We start from the raw sequence: 15,915 nt of genomic DNA, 5'->3' as shown, positions 1-15,915 counted from the left end.
AAAATATTCCTAATTGACAGACAGTCACTGAATATTATTTTGACATCAATATATATATATATATATATATATATATATATATATATATATATATATATATATATATATATTTGTTGTTTTCATTTTGAATACAGTATTAACACTGCATTTAGCTGTCTGTCCTAATGTTTCATTTACATTTTTTTCCCCAAAAGCATTTATTAAGACGTTATGTTTGCAGATGCAGTGAGTTTATCAGTGTTTTAATGCTAAAGAAAGGAATACTGTTGCAGAAAGGTTTGATGAATAAATGATTTAATACTAGGTTTGTCAGTTACAGTCATCACTTGTTTCTTTTCTGTTGATTGACTGAATGTTGAAGAGGTTGAATTATTGTGGGATGTTATGGCTAAAGCCATAGAGCACTGTGAGTGTACCTTGTGGATCTGACACTTTTACAAATTATACTTTTGTTACATAGCTTTTCCAGAACATTCCCATTTGTGTTTTACCAGTCTTATTTATTCCAAGTGGTTTCATTTGAATAAATAAAGTTGTTCAAAAAAAAAACATGTGGAATTGCACTTTTTTATGAATTTGATGATTTAATGAATTAACTGATCTAAATTGCCATATTAAGATTAATGCATGTGTCTATATTGATCAGAAAACCAGTGGTGGACAGTAATAAATTAAATGTAATTTTTTACTTTACTTTACTGAAGTATTTCCATTTGGGGAGACTTTAACTTCACTACATATCAAAGTCAAATATGCTGCATTTTACTTAACTACATTTTGTAGAATCAGTTGTTCCTTTTTATTTTTGAGTGAATAAAATCTTCAGTGGTCAATTACGCAGCAAGCCACCAATCAGGCCGAGCGCGAGCTCTGTTTTGAACCTCTTGGTGGTATCTTCTTACTGTAGCATGAACATACAGTTCAGTGTCAGATCAACAGCAAACAACATTTTGAGAGGAATAAATGATGGAAGCAACTCCTGACTCAAACTTGCCCCAACACCCTTTAAAGTAGTAGCAGTAAATCCATAAAGATGCAATCCTTCTGACCTTCTCTATACTTCTCCATCAACATCCTCAAAGCAAATATTGCATCTGTAGTTTTTGAAGTACGTTTGAAGGAGTTGAATTAGTTTTGGTCTCATGATCATTTTCATAGATATCAGTGAGTGTTTGACTAATTAATATCATTCTATTAATAGATTGGTGTGCTAAGATTAACATGAGATAAATGGGATGAGATATTACTTTGGATACTTAAGTACATTTGAAGACAAATACTTTTGTACTTTTTCTCAAGTAAAAGTTTAAAGGAAGCACTTTTACTTTTATCGGAGCCATATCTTAGCTACTGTATCTCTACTTTATCTCAAGTACATGGTTTATGTTCACCACTGCAGCAAACACACTTAGGCTAAAAAAGTTATTTTGGTAGTTTGATTAAGTTCCATTTGATGGCGTTGTAGTCCACTCACTTGAAGAGCTGAAATATCACTATCCTTGAATCAGCACTAGAGTGCTCCAAAGCTCACTTGGATTTGCAGGGTTCAGGAAGAACATTGTTTAATTTCACTGTGTACTGCATCAGCTATATATAATTGAAATGACAATAAAAGCGTCTTGACTTGACTTCTTGACTTGTGTGAGGGAAAAAGCTGCAAAACTGAAATGAAAAAAAAAATGTAAATTAAAAAAAAAATGTAAATGAAAAAAAACAAACATTTACATTCATTCATTCACAAAACTTGTTCTAATTTGCTGATTGGACTTTGCTGATTGAAAGTGTCTTACTCTGTGTTAAAAAAAAATTACTCCAGGTCATGGTGTTTTGCATCAATTTCCTCCTGATTTAAAAGTAAATCTGCATTTAGAAGAAATTTGGATAAACAATTTGAATACATTTGATACACAATACATAATGAATCACTGGAAATCATAAAAAAAAATCACCAACATTATACAAGCCTTTCCCTTTACTTTCTTTAAAGGTTTAGGTCTTGTTGGTAAACATACAGACAGCTTTTTGCAGAGAGATTGATCAATGTTGTTCCAACCAATGTTGCTGTTTTACACGGGTTGATGAGCAGTTTTTGGTTAATCCAGACATGCTGAAATTGACATCAAACATGTTTATCACTATCATGATTTTACCTTTGCTTGCTACAATACTGTATAAGTGAATTTCCCTGTTTCTAGCTTCCCACCAAACAGTTCAAGTTCACGGCAACAAAAGTAAAGGAGCAAAAAATTTGTTGTTAAAAGGGCCCCAAGAGTGGACGTTTGACGATACCGGGGTGTGAACCCCCCGATTTTCTCGATCACCACTAAGCCTTAAACACTGAGCTACCACCATCTTCAGCATTTTGGCTTGACGCATTTGTTGCCCAAGAGTGAAAGTTGGAACGTTGTGTCTAACTTTAAAAATTTCTGCTTGAAAAAAATATATTATTTTAATTATTTAATTGTTTTTTTTCTTTTTCTTCTTTCGGCTTCTCCCATTAGGGGTCGCCACAGCGGATCATCCGTCTCCACAACCCCCTGTCCTCTACATCTGCCTCTGTCACACCAACTACCTGCATGTCTTCCTTCACCACATCCATAAACCTCCTCCTTTTCCTCCTTCCTCCTACCGATATACCCCATGTCCCTCCTCTGCACATGTCCAAACCATCTCAATCTCGCCTCCCTCACCTTATCTACAAAACGTCCTACATGTGCTGTCCCTCTAATAAACTCATTTCTAATCCTGTCCATCCTCGTCACTCCCAACGAAAACCTCAACATCTTCAGCACTGCTTCCTCCAGCTCCACCTCCTGTCTTTTACTCAATGCCACTGTCTCTAAATCATACAACATCTCAAGTCTCACCACAGTCCTGTAAACTTTCCCTTTCACTCTTGCAGATACTCTTCTATCACACAATTGTTTATTTATTCTTTCCATATATTATTATGTATTAATGATTATTATTGATTATTTTGTTCTGGGTTAACCAACTCTCCTGTATTTAATGTAATGAACCATGGAATATATTGAATGAAGGTCAGAGGGAAAGTTCTGGGGGTCCCTCTGTCATTCACGTGTTTGGAGAAATCCTGGCCCCTGTGGTTGCGCTCGGGAGTTAACCACAAGAAAACTCCATCTCCCATGAAGCTTTGCGCGTGATTGCTTCATGACTTTCGTACTCGAGTTGACTGTTCTTTAAAAATCTCGTCTCTGGAGGCTTGGTGTTACTTGGCGCTTGGTCTTGGTTGCAGGAATGACCGAGGCTGCAGTTTACCCTGCGTTCCAGCTCGGACAGCCGCGCTATGACCAGGTAGGTGTTTCCCGTGTTTCCCGTGTTTCCCGTTATCTTTACCAGCAAACTGCAGCTTCGTGTTCAGCCTCGGTGAGCGGTGATCATCAGCAACATCTTTGTTTGTATCTATTTATCTGTCTATCTCATCATCATCATCATCATTTTTGTCGATTTCTTTAAAAAGTTGACGCTTTCTACTACAGAATCGCGGATACATTGCGCAATGGTTTGCATTTGCGCATTAAATACTTTGCGTCACTTATTCATTGATCCGACCACTTGTTTATTTATTGATTTATTCTTCTTATTATTATCTAGTTGTTTTCCTCCTCCGCCTTTCAAACGAACTCGCACAAGTTGCAGCTGTGTGGTCTGAGAAGATCCACCAAGTTCATGCTTCATGTCATCTTCATGCCCATGCATGATCTGCATTTATACAAGGGCAAATTGCTTTTAGCTCTTGATTGTGAATTTATGAAATCTGGGTCACATCGGTGTGAAGAATGCAAAGTAACAGCTCCTCCAGCCTTCCCGTCTTTCACATAAGCGCTCTTCATCATGAGGAGCTTGGCCACCACGACCAAATGAATAAACCAGTGTCTATTTAAAAACCCGGGGATTCTCCATGGCAACACCACGGTCATCTTTCATTAACACGGAAAGCGCCTGACCATGTGCGACATGTGCGTCCAGATCTTCATCATTCTCACCCACTCATCAGTCTTTCATATATACAGTCTACATGACAGACACACAGTCACACCGCTTTGTGGGATCTGATGTTTGCTTCTTTCTGAAATGCACTAAGACTATTAAGCAGCCTATATCTACTGCAGACTTTGGAGTCTTTGGCAAACAGGGCAAAGGGTGAAAATGTGCAATAAACCTGTTTCCCTGTAGACAAGGCGCTCCATTTGCGCTCCTTTGTTCTTGGTTCGCTTTGGGAGGACGTGCAATGTGCCACTAGATTGCGCCTTCCTGCAGTACAGATGTTTATATACATCTTATCACCGTCACATCAAAGTTCAAAACCTTCTCATTGTCATTATGATCACAATTATTGACAGCTTGATCAATACTGGGCAAGTGGGGCTGTAAAAAAGAAATTCTGCAATGATTGTTATTATTATTATTATTATTATTATTATTATTATTATTATTATTATTATTATTATTATTATGGAAATAGGGATTTCAATGAGTGCTAGTGTAAAACTGTAAATAATGATTTTGTCCGTGTGCATGTGATCAGTCCAGGATCAGATATGGTACAGTTTTATGCAAAGGAATTTTAATGTGTTTCATGGTATTATTTGTATTGTTTTTAAGATTTCTAATTACATTCTTGATATCATCCAAATGAGGAGTTTAGAGTCTGGTTTCTCTAAAGGTTTCTTCCTCTTAACATCTACGATAGTTATATATAAATTTTTTGTTCTATAATTCTTACTTTCTGTAAAGCTGCTTGGAGACAACGTCCATTTGTGAAACGCACCATAGAAATAAACTTGAATTTGAATCCAGTGAAAATGCCGTCATTTTGGGGAAAATGATATCAAATGCAGGTGTATCCATATCGTATCAGGTTTGAATTTGTGGCATGATTTTTCAGGAGCTTTTTGCAATTTGAACAGCTTTCCATGCTCTGTGAGGCAGAACGGAATTGTAACTGACCAACCCCATTCCTCCCTGGGATTTCCTTAAGGAAGTGATTCTCGTGCACAATTTCTTTTTTAAGGAAATGGGCCATTTGGTTGATTTCCTGCCTGAAAAACTGTAAATAGATGGAATCAGTAGCATGGCACTATACTTAATATATATGAGTATCTTTGCAATTTGTATGATGTTGGATTACATTTCAATGACTACTTAAATAAAATGGTTGATAGCTGGTTACAGGAGCTCCTTTTATAATAGTACAGTTAAATTCTCTTATCCGATTGGCCAGAAATAATCTTCCATCGCATTGATTGCGGATTGGAATTTAGATTTCCAGGTTTTAATTAATGTGCTCATTTTAATATATGATTGTTTCTATAGTAATACCAAACTCACGTTCTGTACGGACTTATATGGCAGACAGTTATATAATCCACGGCTAATAATAAATACATTTAACAATGTTTTGTTATTTAACAAAGAAAAGTCTATAATAGTTATCTTTAGTGTAGTATATTAGTATAATAGTCATCTCTGGAAGGAGTCTCCAGTGTCACTGCTTTGTAACAGTCATGCAGTTTTTTTCTCCCAAGAAAAATCTGAGAACCTTATGTTTTCTTGGTGGCATGATCTGTCTTATAAATTTTACTAGTTTTTTAAAACATGTCTCCTTGGATTATATTCCTTGCAAACAAAGAGCGAACGATCTCCTCGCATGCTCCAATTAAACACATGGATGTGTGATGTGCAATGTGGCGATATATCTAAAGGGTTCATTGCCTTCAGTTACAGATACCTTCATCAAACACAGCACAGACTGAGGAGTATTAATGCAGTAACAGTAATGAGGTGCAGATAAGTGCACTGCATTACGCATTACATTTATTCCTAAATCTAAAATTAAGGTTATTTAATGTGTTCGCATCTCTATTGGTGTATTATATTTTATATTTTGTGTGAAATTGATTGGTTTTAAATATGGCACAGAAGTCTGCCCATACAGTCTCCTTGCTGCTGTTTATAGATGAATCGAGGGCAGCCGAAGGATATACAGTAGGGTTTTCTTTTTGTTCTTGCAGGGCTCGAGCTAGCTGCATCTCTGTGATCTGTGAGGAGCATTCTCCGGAGAGCAGAAGCACATGCATTATTAACAAGTGTCTTCTCCCACATACTTCCGCACACATACCAAAAGATAGAAACAGGGCTTCTGAACAGGATTAGTTTGGGAAAGCAGTGAAGTTGGCATACTTTTGTTGTTTTCAGTAAAAAATAAATAAAATCTTTATATAACAATATTTATATAATGTTTTTAAGTCGCAAATAACAGCCATGAGAGAGAAATAGCTTCACTGAGCAGCTAATTGAAACTGGTGGTGTCTCACTGTGTGCGGTTTGCCAAGTAAACCCTTGGCATGTCCTGCCACTGGGCCTCTAAAACAGTAGGCATGAAATGAGGAAGTCAATAGCAGCAGTCACCAAAGCTAAAATCAAGATCCCAAACACTGTCACAGTGCTGATAAATTGTTTTCTATATGTATGAATCTTTTCAGAGATTTAATATGAACGCCATGTAAACATTTCAGCTTTAGATTTGTATTCTGTCTTTGTATTTCCAAAAGAAAAGTGATTCATAGTTCATGTTTATTGATTTAAAATCCTGCCCCATTTAGAAGCATCAAAAGAATTAAAATAATTGTTTGTTGTGCCTGTGAAGTGTAGACCACAAATTCCACAATCTTATCCACAATTTGCTTCAAAATCTCACAGTATAAAAACCATACAACTCAGAATCTTTGTTTTTTTCTTGTACTCCTCTAGCTTGCTATAGTTAATTAAAATAGGATATTATAAAACACAAATCTGCAGAGCCTTACATTACAGTGCGTTAAACGATGTACTCGAATTGAGGGGGATCCAGGACCCCCCATAAGGCATTAGGGACCCCCCATGACAAGTAAAAATAGACTTAGGGGGGGTCCCCATAATTATTTTTAGTAAAAAATATATGAATTACACAACAACTGGGAACCCCATAAGACATGACTCAATTCGAGCACTGGTTAAACGGCACCCAAATACTACCCATTTTCATTTACCCTTGAGTCACCTCATCCATTCCATCCATCCTGTTATTGTTTCTCCTTTTATTTGGCCAGCCAATAGGTGTGGAGCCAACTCACTCCACAATAACCAGTGGGCTGTGCTTCAAGAGACTTTTAGGCCATGTACCCCAATGACTGTGACTCCGTAGCGCTAACCCAGGACAGTCTTAGAAAAGTGTACACCGGGTCTGAGAATAAAGGATCTGTAGCCAGATCAAAAAAGTACTTAATAGGGTAGAATTTACAAGCCTCCTTTCTATATACACCCACTGATTATTTCCCAGTAGTTATTGATTTTCTTTTTTTATTCAGTCTTACCTTTATTGCTGATGCTGCTGTTTGGTGCTTTTAATGGCAGTCAACATTATTGTTGTTGTTGTGGTTGTTACTAGTATGTCGTCAGAAGAATTGGTGTACGTATGCTTTTACAAGCAGATCAGGATCACTACACTACAGCATTAAACACATTAGGAAGGGTTAACATCAAATCAGCAGCTCTTGATTTGGTCTTTGTTTTCCCACAGAGCTCGTTCCTTGGCCGGTTCAGACACTTTGTAGATATCATCGACCCCAGAACTCTTTTTGTGTCAGAGGTAAAAAAGCACTTTTTATTCATTTCAAATAATAGAGCAGTATTTTTTTTGCATTATAGGTTATTAAAATTAGTTTATAAGCACATTTTGGGTTTTCAGTATTGCTGACTGTTTACTTTTCCTACAGACTATTTTAATAGACAATTTATATTGTTAATTTGCTAAATATAAAAGTATTCATTATTTATCAATTTAAATTAATTGACATATAATTTAAAAGAAAACATGAATTATGTCTGACTTTATTTTTCCAGACTCACTTAAAGCAATGTGTTGATCTCCTGGATCATTTTAAACATGGGACTCTTCCATTTGGAACAACAGATCAACAGGTAAAGCAGCCAAAACACACGATTTAACACTTTTGACTTTCAGGACCTGTCATTATTATTTTAAAGACGTAACTCATAGCAGAATATTAAGTAATAAACGTTTTTTTCTGTAAAACATCTTTGAGGGTGTCTGAGATTTTACCTGCAAAGATAAAGATCTGTAATTTTTGATACCTAAAAGAACTGTATTTTTGTACGTCATGTTGGCCTTATAATAATGAAAAGATTTGTTACAGTGCAATATATAAAAACTTCAGCTATCCTCTTTGCTTGAGCACTGCTCTGTACTGAAATGATTTTTGTTGTTCAGCTCTGGGAGGCTCAGAAAGTGAAACAGGTAAGACATTATATATTTTCTGTAATTTTCTTGAATCAACACCCTTTTGTTCCTGGACTCTTGTTTCCTATAGAACGCATGAATTCATTCATGCTGTGGTCTTTAATTGCTCGCTTTGTGTTTTCAACTGTCTGCTCTTCTAAGCTAAAATGTGTTTGCTAGCTGATCTGCTTAAGATGCAGCTGATGAACATGTTAATACTTAATTTGATCCAGAAAATGTTTCATTTCACCTAATCTTATTCACCTTGTATGTTCTACATGTATATTTGTAATAACTGGCTGAGATTTATTTATTTGACTGCAGGCTATTATTCACCCTGACACTGGACAGAAGATTTTTATGCCTTTTCGCATGTCAGGTATGTCTATATTTTTTCCTTCTCTACTTTATATTATTATTATTTTTTAATATTAACCCAGAGTAAGACACATCACAATCAGGAGTGATATTTACATAGGCGTTTCTCTATAATGCCTATAAAAAATAGGCATCCTATCTATTTCTTTTAGCCTGTAAAGTAGAGTAAATAAGTAAAGTAAAAAGTTAAGTAGAAATATAATTGACAGCAAAACACATCATAATCAATACCACATTAATGATCAGCATCTTTCTTTATTATTTAAATGTTTCCTACACCAAACTTTCCTCTCTGTTTTCCTAACCTAACATAAATAAGGTTTCAATGAAGGATTTGTTCTAGTCGTCTCACTCCCAGGCTAGATGTAGTATAGTTAATAGCAAGTTGTGAGAACAGTGTTGCTAAGCAACTGGAAATGGGCCCTCAGCATAAGTAGCTAATGACTAAGGCTAAGGTGTAAAATGTACTATAAATTGATTGAATGTCTCTGATGTGTTTGTATACACTGTGTATGGCATCAGTTATTGACTGATTTCTAAAAAATAAAAAAAAAATTAAAAAAATTGCCCGAACAAAAAACTTATCTGTGGTATTTTTGGTTGAATTAAGTATTGAATCTTTTTGAATTGCAATCATGAAAAAGCTGATCCTGAAAAAAGTAATCAGATTTTAATTTCAGATACTTAAAAAATAAATTACATATATTCACAAATCTCTAAAAGAAATACATAAAATCCAGCCCCTGAGTGGATCTTAATGACCACTAGGTGTTCATTTTATGCTAAAACCATCTAGTTTGAATTTCGAATAGGCTGCTGATAGAAACTGCATAAATAAGGCTGTTGGCATAAATATACATGTTTTTCCTATTAGAAATTGCACCCTAAAGCAAAGGAGCTAATGTAGCTCTCTAATTCCCTTTAAATCTTTATTAGAATGTACACTACTTTTACAGTCAGTATAAAAGGTCTATATATTCTAGCTGTATAAATGTTCTCATCCCAGCTTTAATCTAAAGTACCTTCAGGGATATAGTTCATGTGCAAGCGAGTTCTGAAGGTAAGTGCTGTAAGAAAGACAGATAGCAGTAGTATAGCATTATTGCAGTAGTTGCTTCTTCTGAAAAAAGATCGATAGCAGTAATTATAAATTACTTTAATGAGTTTATGTGCAGAGGCGGTTGTTTTTTATTGCGGCGTTTCAGATAAATGTATAGTCCAGTCCAGGGAATAAACATTTTTCATTTGTGTCCCCTATTCGTTTTGTTTTCTACCAAATGTTCTTTTCTTTCTTAGGTTATGTTCCTTTTGGAACACCCATTGTAAGTGTTTGTACAATTTTGCTGAAAGTTATCTTAATTATAACTAAATTTTTTATTATTCTTGTGCTTACAAATATCTGTGAAAAGTTTGTTTTATTGAAGGAACTAAATAAATAAATATGTTTATTAATGTCCACATGTGTCTTGTAGGTGGTTGGTCTCCTTCTCCCAAACCAGACTTTGGCAACCACCGTGTTCTGGCAGGTAAATATTATAGCTACAACCACTATAGTACTCCTGCATCTACAGTACCACTACGACTACTACTACTACTACTACTACTACTACTACTACTACTACTACTACTACTACTACTACTACTACTACTACTACTACTACTACTACTACTACATTTACTACTGTTAGTATGACAACCACAAAAGGAAATTTTGTTCAGTTTGTGATTTTCTTTTATGCACGCTCGCTTTACATAAGAGAAACATTGCCCACAAACAATACACAGGGAAATTACCGAAGCATATACACAAAACATGCAGGCAAAAATAAAAATTATGTAAGAAATATAACACGATAGAGTGAGCTGATATAGGAAAATAATCAGCACTGGCCCAAAGCAACAAAGAGTTATGTTACAACCCGAAATTTGACGGTTCTCTTATAACAAATGCAAATTCAAATTTTATTAATCACATATACATTCATACAGAGTATGACATATAGTGAAATGCTTTTTACGACTGTCCAACTTGTAAACTTAAAATAAATACAATATAAGATAAAAATATAAATGAGTAAAGTAACATAAAAATAAATAAAATAAGTATAAAAGTATATATATATATATATATATATATATATATATATATATATATATATATATATATATATATATATATATATACACACACACACACACACACACACACACACACACACACACACATCCTGGCAAAAAAAAAAATGTATATACACATACATGAAGGAATGGATGGATGGATATGTATGACAGAAGTACAAATTAAAGTGACACAGTGTGATGTAATTGTAATTAAACTGTCATGTGCTTGTATAAAAAAAGTAAGTAAAAGTGAAAGTGATGCTGTGCTAGTCGGTTGTGCTAACAAGCAAACAACACAATCCAAAGTTATAATTTGTACTTATTTTACAACTATTTGCCAACATTTGATTACATTTTTTAATTCATTTAGAATGATGTGTCAGGCATTTAACCCATTTATAGTTATAGTGAAAGGACAAGGAAACAAGTTTAGGTCCAGTTATCACTTCTGCTATAGCAGTTATAAACAGTCCTTCTCTCACTTAACTTTCTCACTTGCATATTTTTTTTTTTTTTTTTTTATAAAAATATGTAGCGTGTCATAATATTGGAATGTTAAGTTGAAAGTTACAACGCAGAAGTGTTACAATGCACTCACACTTGGAAATCTTCGTTATTTAGTCTGTTTATTTTTTTTTTATTCAGTCTGTTGATATTAAGTTTATGTGATTTATGTGGAGCATACAAATCCCTGTGAACACGTTCAATATAAACAATATTGTGCTAGAAACTATGGTTTAAAGTACATTTATAAATGATTTAACCAACTGAGTTTTAGAGTTACAGTACTGTAGTGTTACAGTACTGTAGTATAATCATTGATGAAATGCAAGATTAAAGCACAGCTACAAGAATGACTTGGTTGTAGTTTTGTGGTGAAAAATGTGTTTGTTGCCCAATTTAGCAAGACATGAGACAAATTAAGTGTGTCAATGCAAAAATCTGCTTCCATTTTTGAAAGAATGTTCTTACTTTCTTCTACTCAGTCTGTCTGTGCTTGAATAGTGTTGTTTAACGTGTAATGTACCTTTATGCTAATAAACATTTATACCCAGCTTTATTAACTATTGTCCTTTTGACCCCACAGTGGTTAAACCAGAGCCATAATGCTTGTGTAAACTACGCCAACCGCAATGCCACGAAGGTACGGTGAATTTACTAATTTTATCAAGGTCATTATTTAATGTTAGTGCAGATGGACTTGCAGTGAAGCGATGCTTTATGTCACTTCTGTGTGAATGGGCTTTAGTTGCTGCTTTAGGCAGGACATCTGTTCTGCATCTGCTTCCAGACTCCAGACTGTCAGCATGCCGGGCTGTGTATATTTCTGTGTGTGCAAAACTGTCTCCAGATACTTTGAAATGTAAATCTGATACCAATACTTTTCTCTTTCCAGCCCACACCAACATCGAGGTTTATTCAGGGGTACCTGGGAGCTGTGACGAGCGCGGTCTCAATTGCGGTGGCTTACTTTAGAATTGCTTCTGTCTTTTCCTTATATTTGAAGAATAATTCAATGCAATTGGTTGCTTTATGTGCCATGTCTGTTTGAAATGCTCATATTAAAACAGATTGAATTACTATGTATTCTAATCTTAATCTTACTTAATAGTTATTCAAAGTTATAGTCAGTAAAGAATGATTTTTAATTGTTATTCAGTAGCTTTGATTCATGAACTCTTTTCGGTTTTGTTGTAGGTTGGTTTGAATGTGCTTATAGAGAAATCCAGGAAATTTAACCCAGCCACCAGACTCATCATACAGAGATTCATTCCTTTCCCTGCTGTAGGTGTGTAGTATATTATAAAAATAACACACATTTACCACTTGCCTGGCCCACATAAGGCTGTGAAATGACTGTGATGAACTCAACCAAATGTTGCTGTCACTGAGCCTCTTTTGACCCACTGCACCACAAGTTATTATATTATAATATATACTATATTACGATTATCAGATTGCACTCAACAACCTTCCAAAGTGTCCTGTTTCCATGGCTTAATAAACATCATCTATCAAGCACTAGTTCTTCTAGTGCTTCTATATTTTCATGACATCTTTTTTCCTTTGACAGCTAGTGCAAATGTGTGTAATGTGGCTCTTATGAGACACAACGAACTCTCAGAGGGGATCGATGTGCTAGACTCCAAAGGGAATGTGGTGGGCTCTTCTCGGATAGCAGCCAAACATGTGAGAGATTTGGTGACAAATTCCTGTGTACTATTGCTAATGTAATCTGAAGCCTCAGCACATACAACTGGATAATACTTTTTTTTTTTATCATTTTCAGTAAAGATATCTTTTATAGCAGATTTTAATTCTATCTTTAATTTTAATTGTCTACATTCCTTTACTGTTTTCTCTCTATACATTTTGTTTAATTTTTGTTGTTGAAAAATGAAGTAATAATTAAGAAGTGACCGGTGATTGTCTTTTCCATAGGCACTGATGGAGACAGCGTTTACAAGAGTGGTCCTTCCACTGCCTATATTTGTTCTCCCACCTATAATAATGGCCTTTGTGGAGAAGTATTACATTTTTTATACCACAGAATAATTGATTAGAAGGTGTTTGTTAATTTTGAACAGCAGCTTATTGTGGTTCTTAATACAAAAAAATATTTATTGTTTATACAGTTATATATTTTTTGTATAGGTTTTTTTTAATATTTGTAATTGTGGCTATGGTGAAGCTTTTTTGTAGCATTTTTGGAAGTTCTCCAGTGTCAGAAGAAAATCTGTGACTCTTCATATTTAGACACAGGAAAGTCTAAGGGCTTTGTTTCTCTAGGAAATGATAGGGCTTTATTTTATTTATATTTTTTACTATGAGAGAGACAAAAAGTTGTTTTTATTTGCTATTATTGAAGTGATAATTGGAACTAGCTTGATTTATAGACTTTTGACAACAATAGAATAGAATAGAATAGAATAGAATAGAATAGAATAGAATAGAATAGAATAGATGTGCATATTTATAAAATAGAAAATCTAAATCAAATTTATAAAAATATATCTAAATTGAATGAAAGTTGGAATTGATGGCTGATTCCTTATGTAGAAGAGGAATATAATATGTTTTGACACCCATTTATAAAGAAATTAATCAACTTTGTGGTTGTAATGGCAACACAACTCCATCCTATTGTTAAGTCTTTTATAACAGTATTCTCCATTGTGGTTTATTTCTTATCTATTGCAGTTTGTGTTTCTCTATAACAGTGTTTTTTTATTTTTTTATTTCAAGTGTTTTTTTACTTTTTATGAGCTAAAATATTCGATATATATTTGTTATATTATTTTTTTATTAAAAAATTTTTATACTATATCATACAAGGAAACATGAAATTTTGAGTTTGTTACTTTGATATAATACTCCTTTCACTTCCCCTCAGGCTGCCTCTGATGCAGGCCCATCGCCGGCTCATGCTGCCTGTCCACAGCTTAGTGTGCCTGGCCGTGTTCGGTCTCTCTCTGCCTCTAGCCATCAGCCTCTTCCCACAGATGTCTCAAGTAAGATCGCACCCTTTCACCTCTTTGTAACTCAGACTGCATTTCAGAGAATAAAATATCATTTTGAACTCTCCGAATAATTTTTCATGGCTTAGTTCTCATGACATTATTCTTGCTTATAAGTGTTTATAAATGTGTGTATTTTTGTGCGAGTTTGCACAAAGTGAAATAGAGGTTTTTGCCAGAGAGCTGCGTCCTGCTAATCATTTTTTCACACTTCACAGATTGAGGCTTCTCACCTTGAGCCGGAAATTGCCATGGCAACCGATTGCAAGGTGCTGACCTATAACAAAGGACTGTGAAGAAAGCAAACACAGAGAAGGAGTGAGAGATGCCAAAAGAGGGAGAACGAAGAGGAAGCAGAAAGCAAACTATTCTGATTAAACAGCCGTCCATTGTTGTTTAACAAAGCAGGTGCAGTGGAGAATGGACAATATAATATTGTAGCAAAAGAGCAAAAATTACACCATGTTAATGACATAAGCTTAAACTTCAAGCCATTAATCTGTACTACAATTAATAATGTATGACAGTATACAGTTTACAGTATGCAATAGTTATAGAATGGCAAAGTGCTGAAGCAGTTTCGGTCAGGAAAATTTCACAAGCTAAACAATATTCTGTTAGGATTTTTTGCCTCTAAGCATTTTTATTAATGGAAGATTAATGAAAGCAGTGGTGCTCCGCTGATTTCTTAAAGTATAGAAACACCAAGAAACAGCTTTTAATCATTTTTTTTTTTTTTATTTAGCATTGCATTCTGGGAGAATAATTATGTTAATAAAAGTATTGGTCCACTGTTGTTTTCTGAAGAACAAAAAAAGTGCAAATACATCAAGGAACAGCTTTTAGTCCTATTTTTAAGTCTATATTGTGTTCTAATAATCTTGATAATCTTGTATTTAAAATTCCAGAGATTCTTAGAGTGAATCCTAACCAATGGTATGTATAAGTTAAAGTTCAACAATGAACACTAATCGAGGTATAGAACATTCAGTCGCCCAGTGTTAACAAACAACTGCAGGAAACTGGAGTACATGGCAAATCTTTTATTCAAAAACATTTTGCATCAAAGGCCATGATGAAGATGGGTAATGTGTTCTACACCAGTACAGGTGCCGTTATGGTTGCAAACTCCTTGTGAACATGTTAAACCTGGGTTTTTCCCTGTTTTTCAGATATGAGGCAACTGTGGCATTAATTCTAATATTTTTGTTAAATTGTCTTATTAGCAACCTTTACAATGCACCAATGCTTCTTAATTGTTCTACATGTATGCAGTTAAGGTCTTTTAATATAGTTAATATTGTTTCCGTTATTCTTTTTTAAAGCCTGTGTGTGTTACTCACTGTAGCTTTGTAACTGACACAGAGAATTGCTGAGATATTTGTACTTGCATCAAAAACGTTTCCTTTTTGAGATTCGTGAGTTTTTCTCCATTTTTTTTCTTGCACTTGCTGTAGCACTTATAATCAGGTACTTTAATAACAGAATATTGACAAATATATTTGAGGGTCACCAACCCTGTTGTTTTCAGCTTCTTGTCTTCTTTATTTTGTTTGATGTGACATTCTGTACATTGTGGAAGGAGGAGAGAAACAC

At 34.6% G+C, this 15,915-nt stretch overlaps 1 protein-coding gene across 1 annotated transcript; it reads left to right on the top strand.

The window, feature by feature from the left end:
- Positions 1–3,117: 3,117 nt before the first annotated feature.
- On the top strand, positions 3,118–15,849 carry sfxn5b (sideroflexin 5b). The gene is made up of 14 exons (XM_083559742.1): positions 3,118–3,315; positions 7,583–7,651; positions 7,906–7,983; positions 8,294–8,320; positions 8,627–8,681; positions 9,977–10,002; positions 10,153–10,206; positions 11,889–11,945; positions 12,198–12,263; positions 12,500–12,590; positions 12,876–12,991; positions 13,244–13,329; positions 14,196–14,313; positions 14,538–15,849. The coding sequence occupies exons 1-14, from the start codon at positions 3,259–3,261 to the stop codon at positions 14,613–14,615; spliced, it is 978 nt and encodes a 325-aa protein (XP_083415868.1). The 5' UTR covers positions 3,118–3,258; the 3' UTR covers positions 14,616–15,849.
- The last annotated feature ends 66 nt before the right edge of the window (positions 15,850–15,915 follow it).

The sequence above is a fragment of the Silurus aristotelis genome (genome assembly GCF_946808225.1).
Source record: "Silurus aristotelis genome assembly, chromosome: 14".
Classification (NCBI taxonomy): Eukaryota; Metazoa; Chordata; class Actinopteri; order Siluriformes; family Siluridae; genus Silurus; species Silurus aristotelis.
This window is presented reverse-complemented; position numbering and strand designations above follow the sequence as displayed.

What these genes read in the sequence shown, in the direction of transcription:
- sfxn5b (XM_083559742.1), top strand. Translation starts at nt 3,259, where the DNA reads ATGACCGAGGCTGCAGTTTACCCTGCGTTCCAGCTCGGACAGCCGCGC. An exon ending in TTCCTTTTGGAACACCCATT is followed by an intron (nt 10,003 to 10,152) that starts GTAAGTGTTTGT and finishes TGTGTCTTGTAG; the next exon opens with GTGGTTGGTCTCCTTCTCCC. An exon ending in CATTCCTTTCCCTGCTGTAG is followed by an intron (nt 12,591 to 12,875) that starts GTGTGTAGTATA and finishes TTCCTTTGACAG; the next exon opens with CTAGTGCAAATGTGTGTAAT.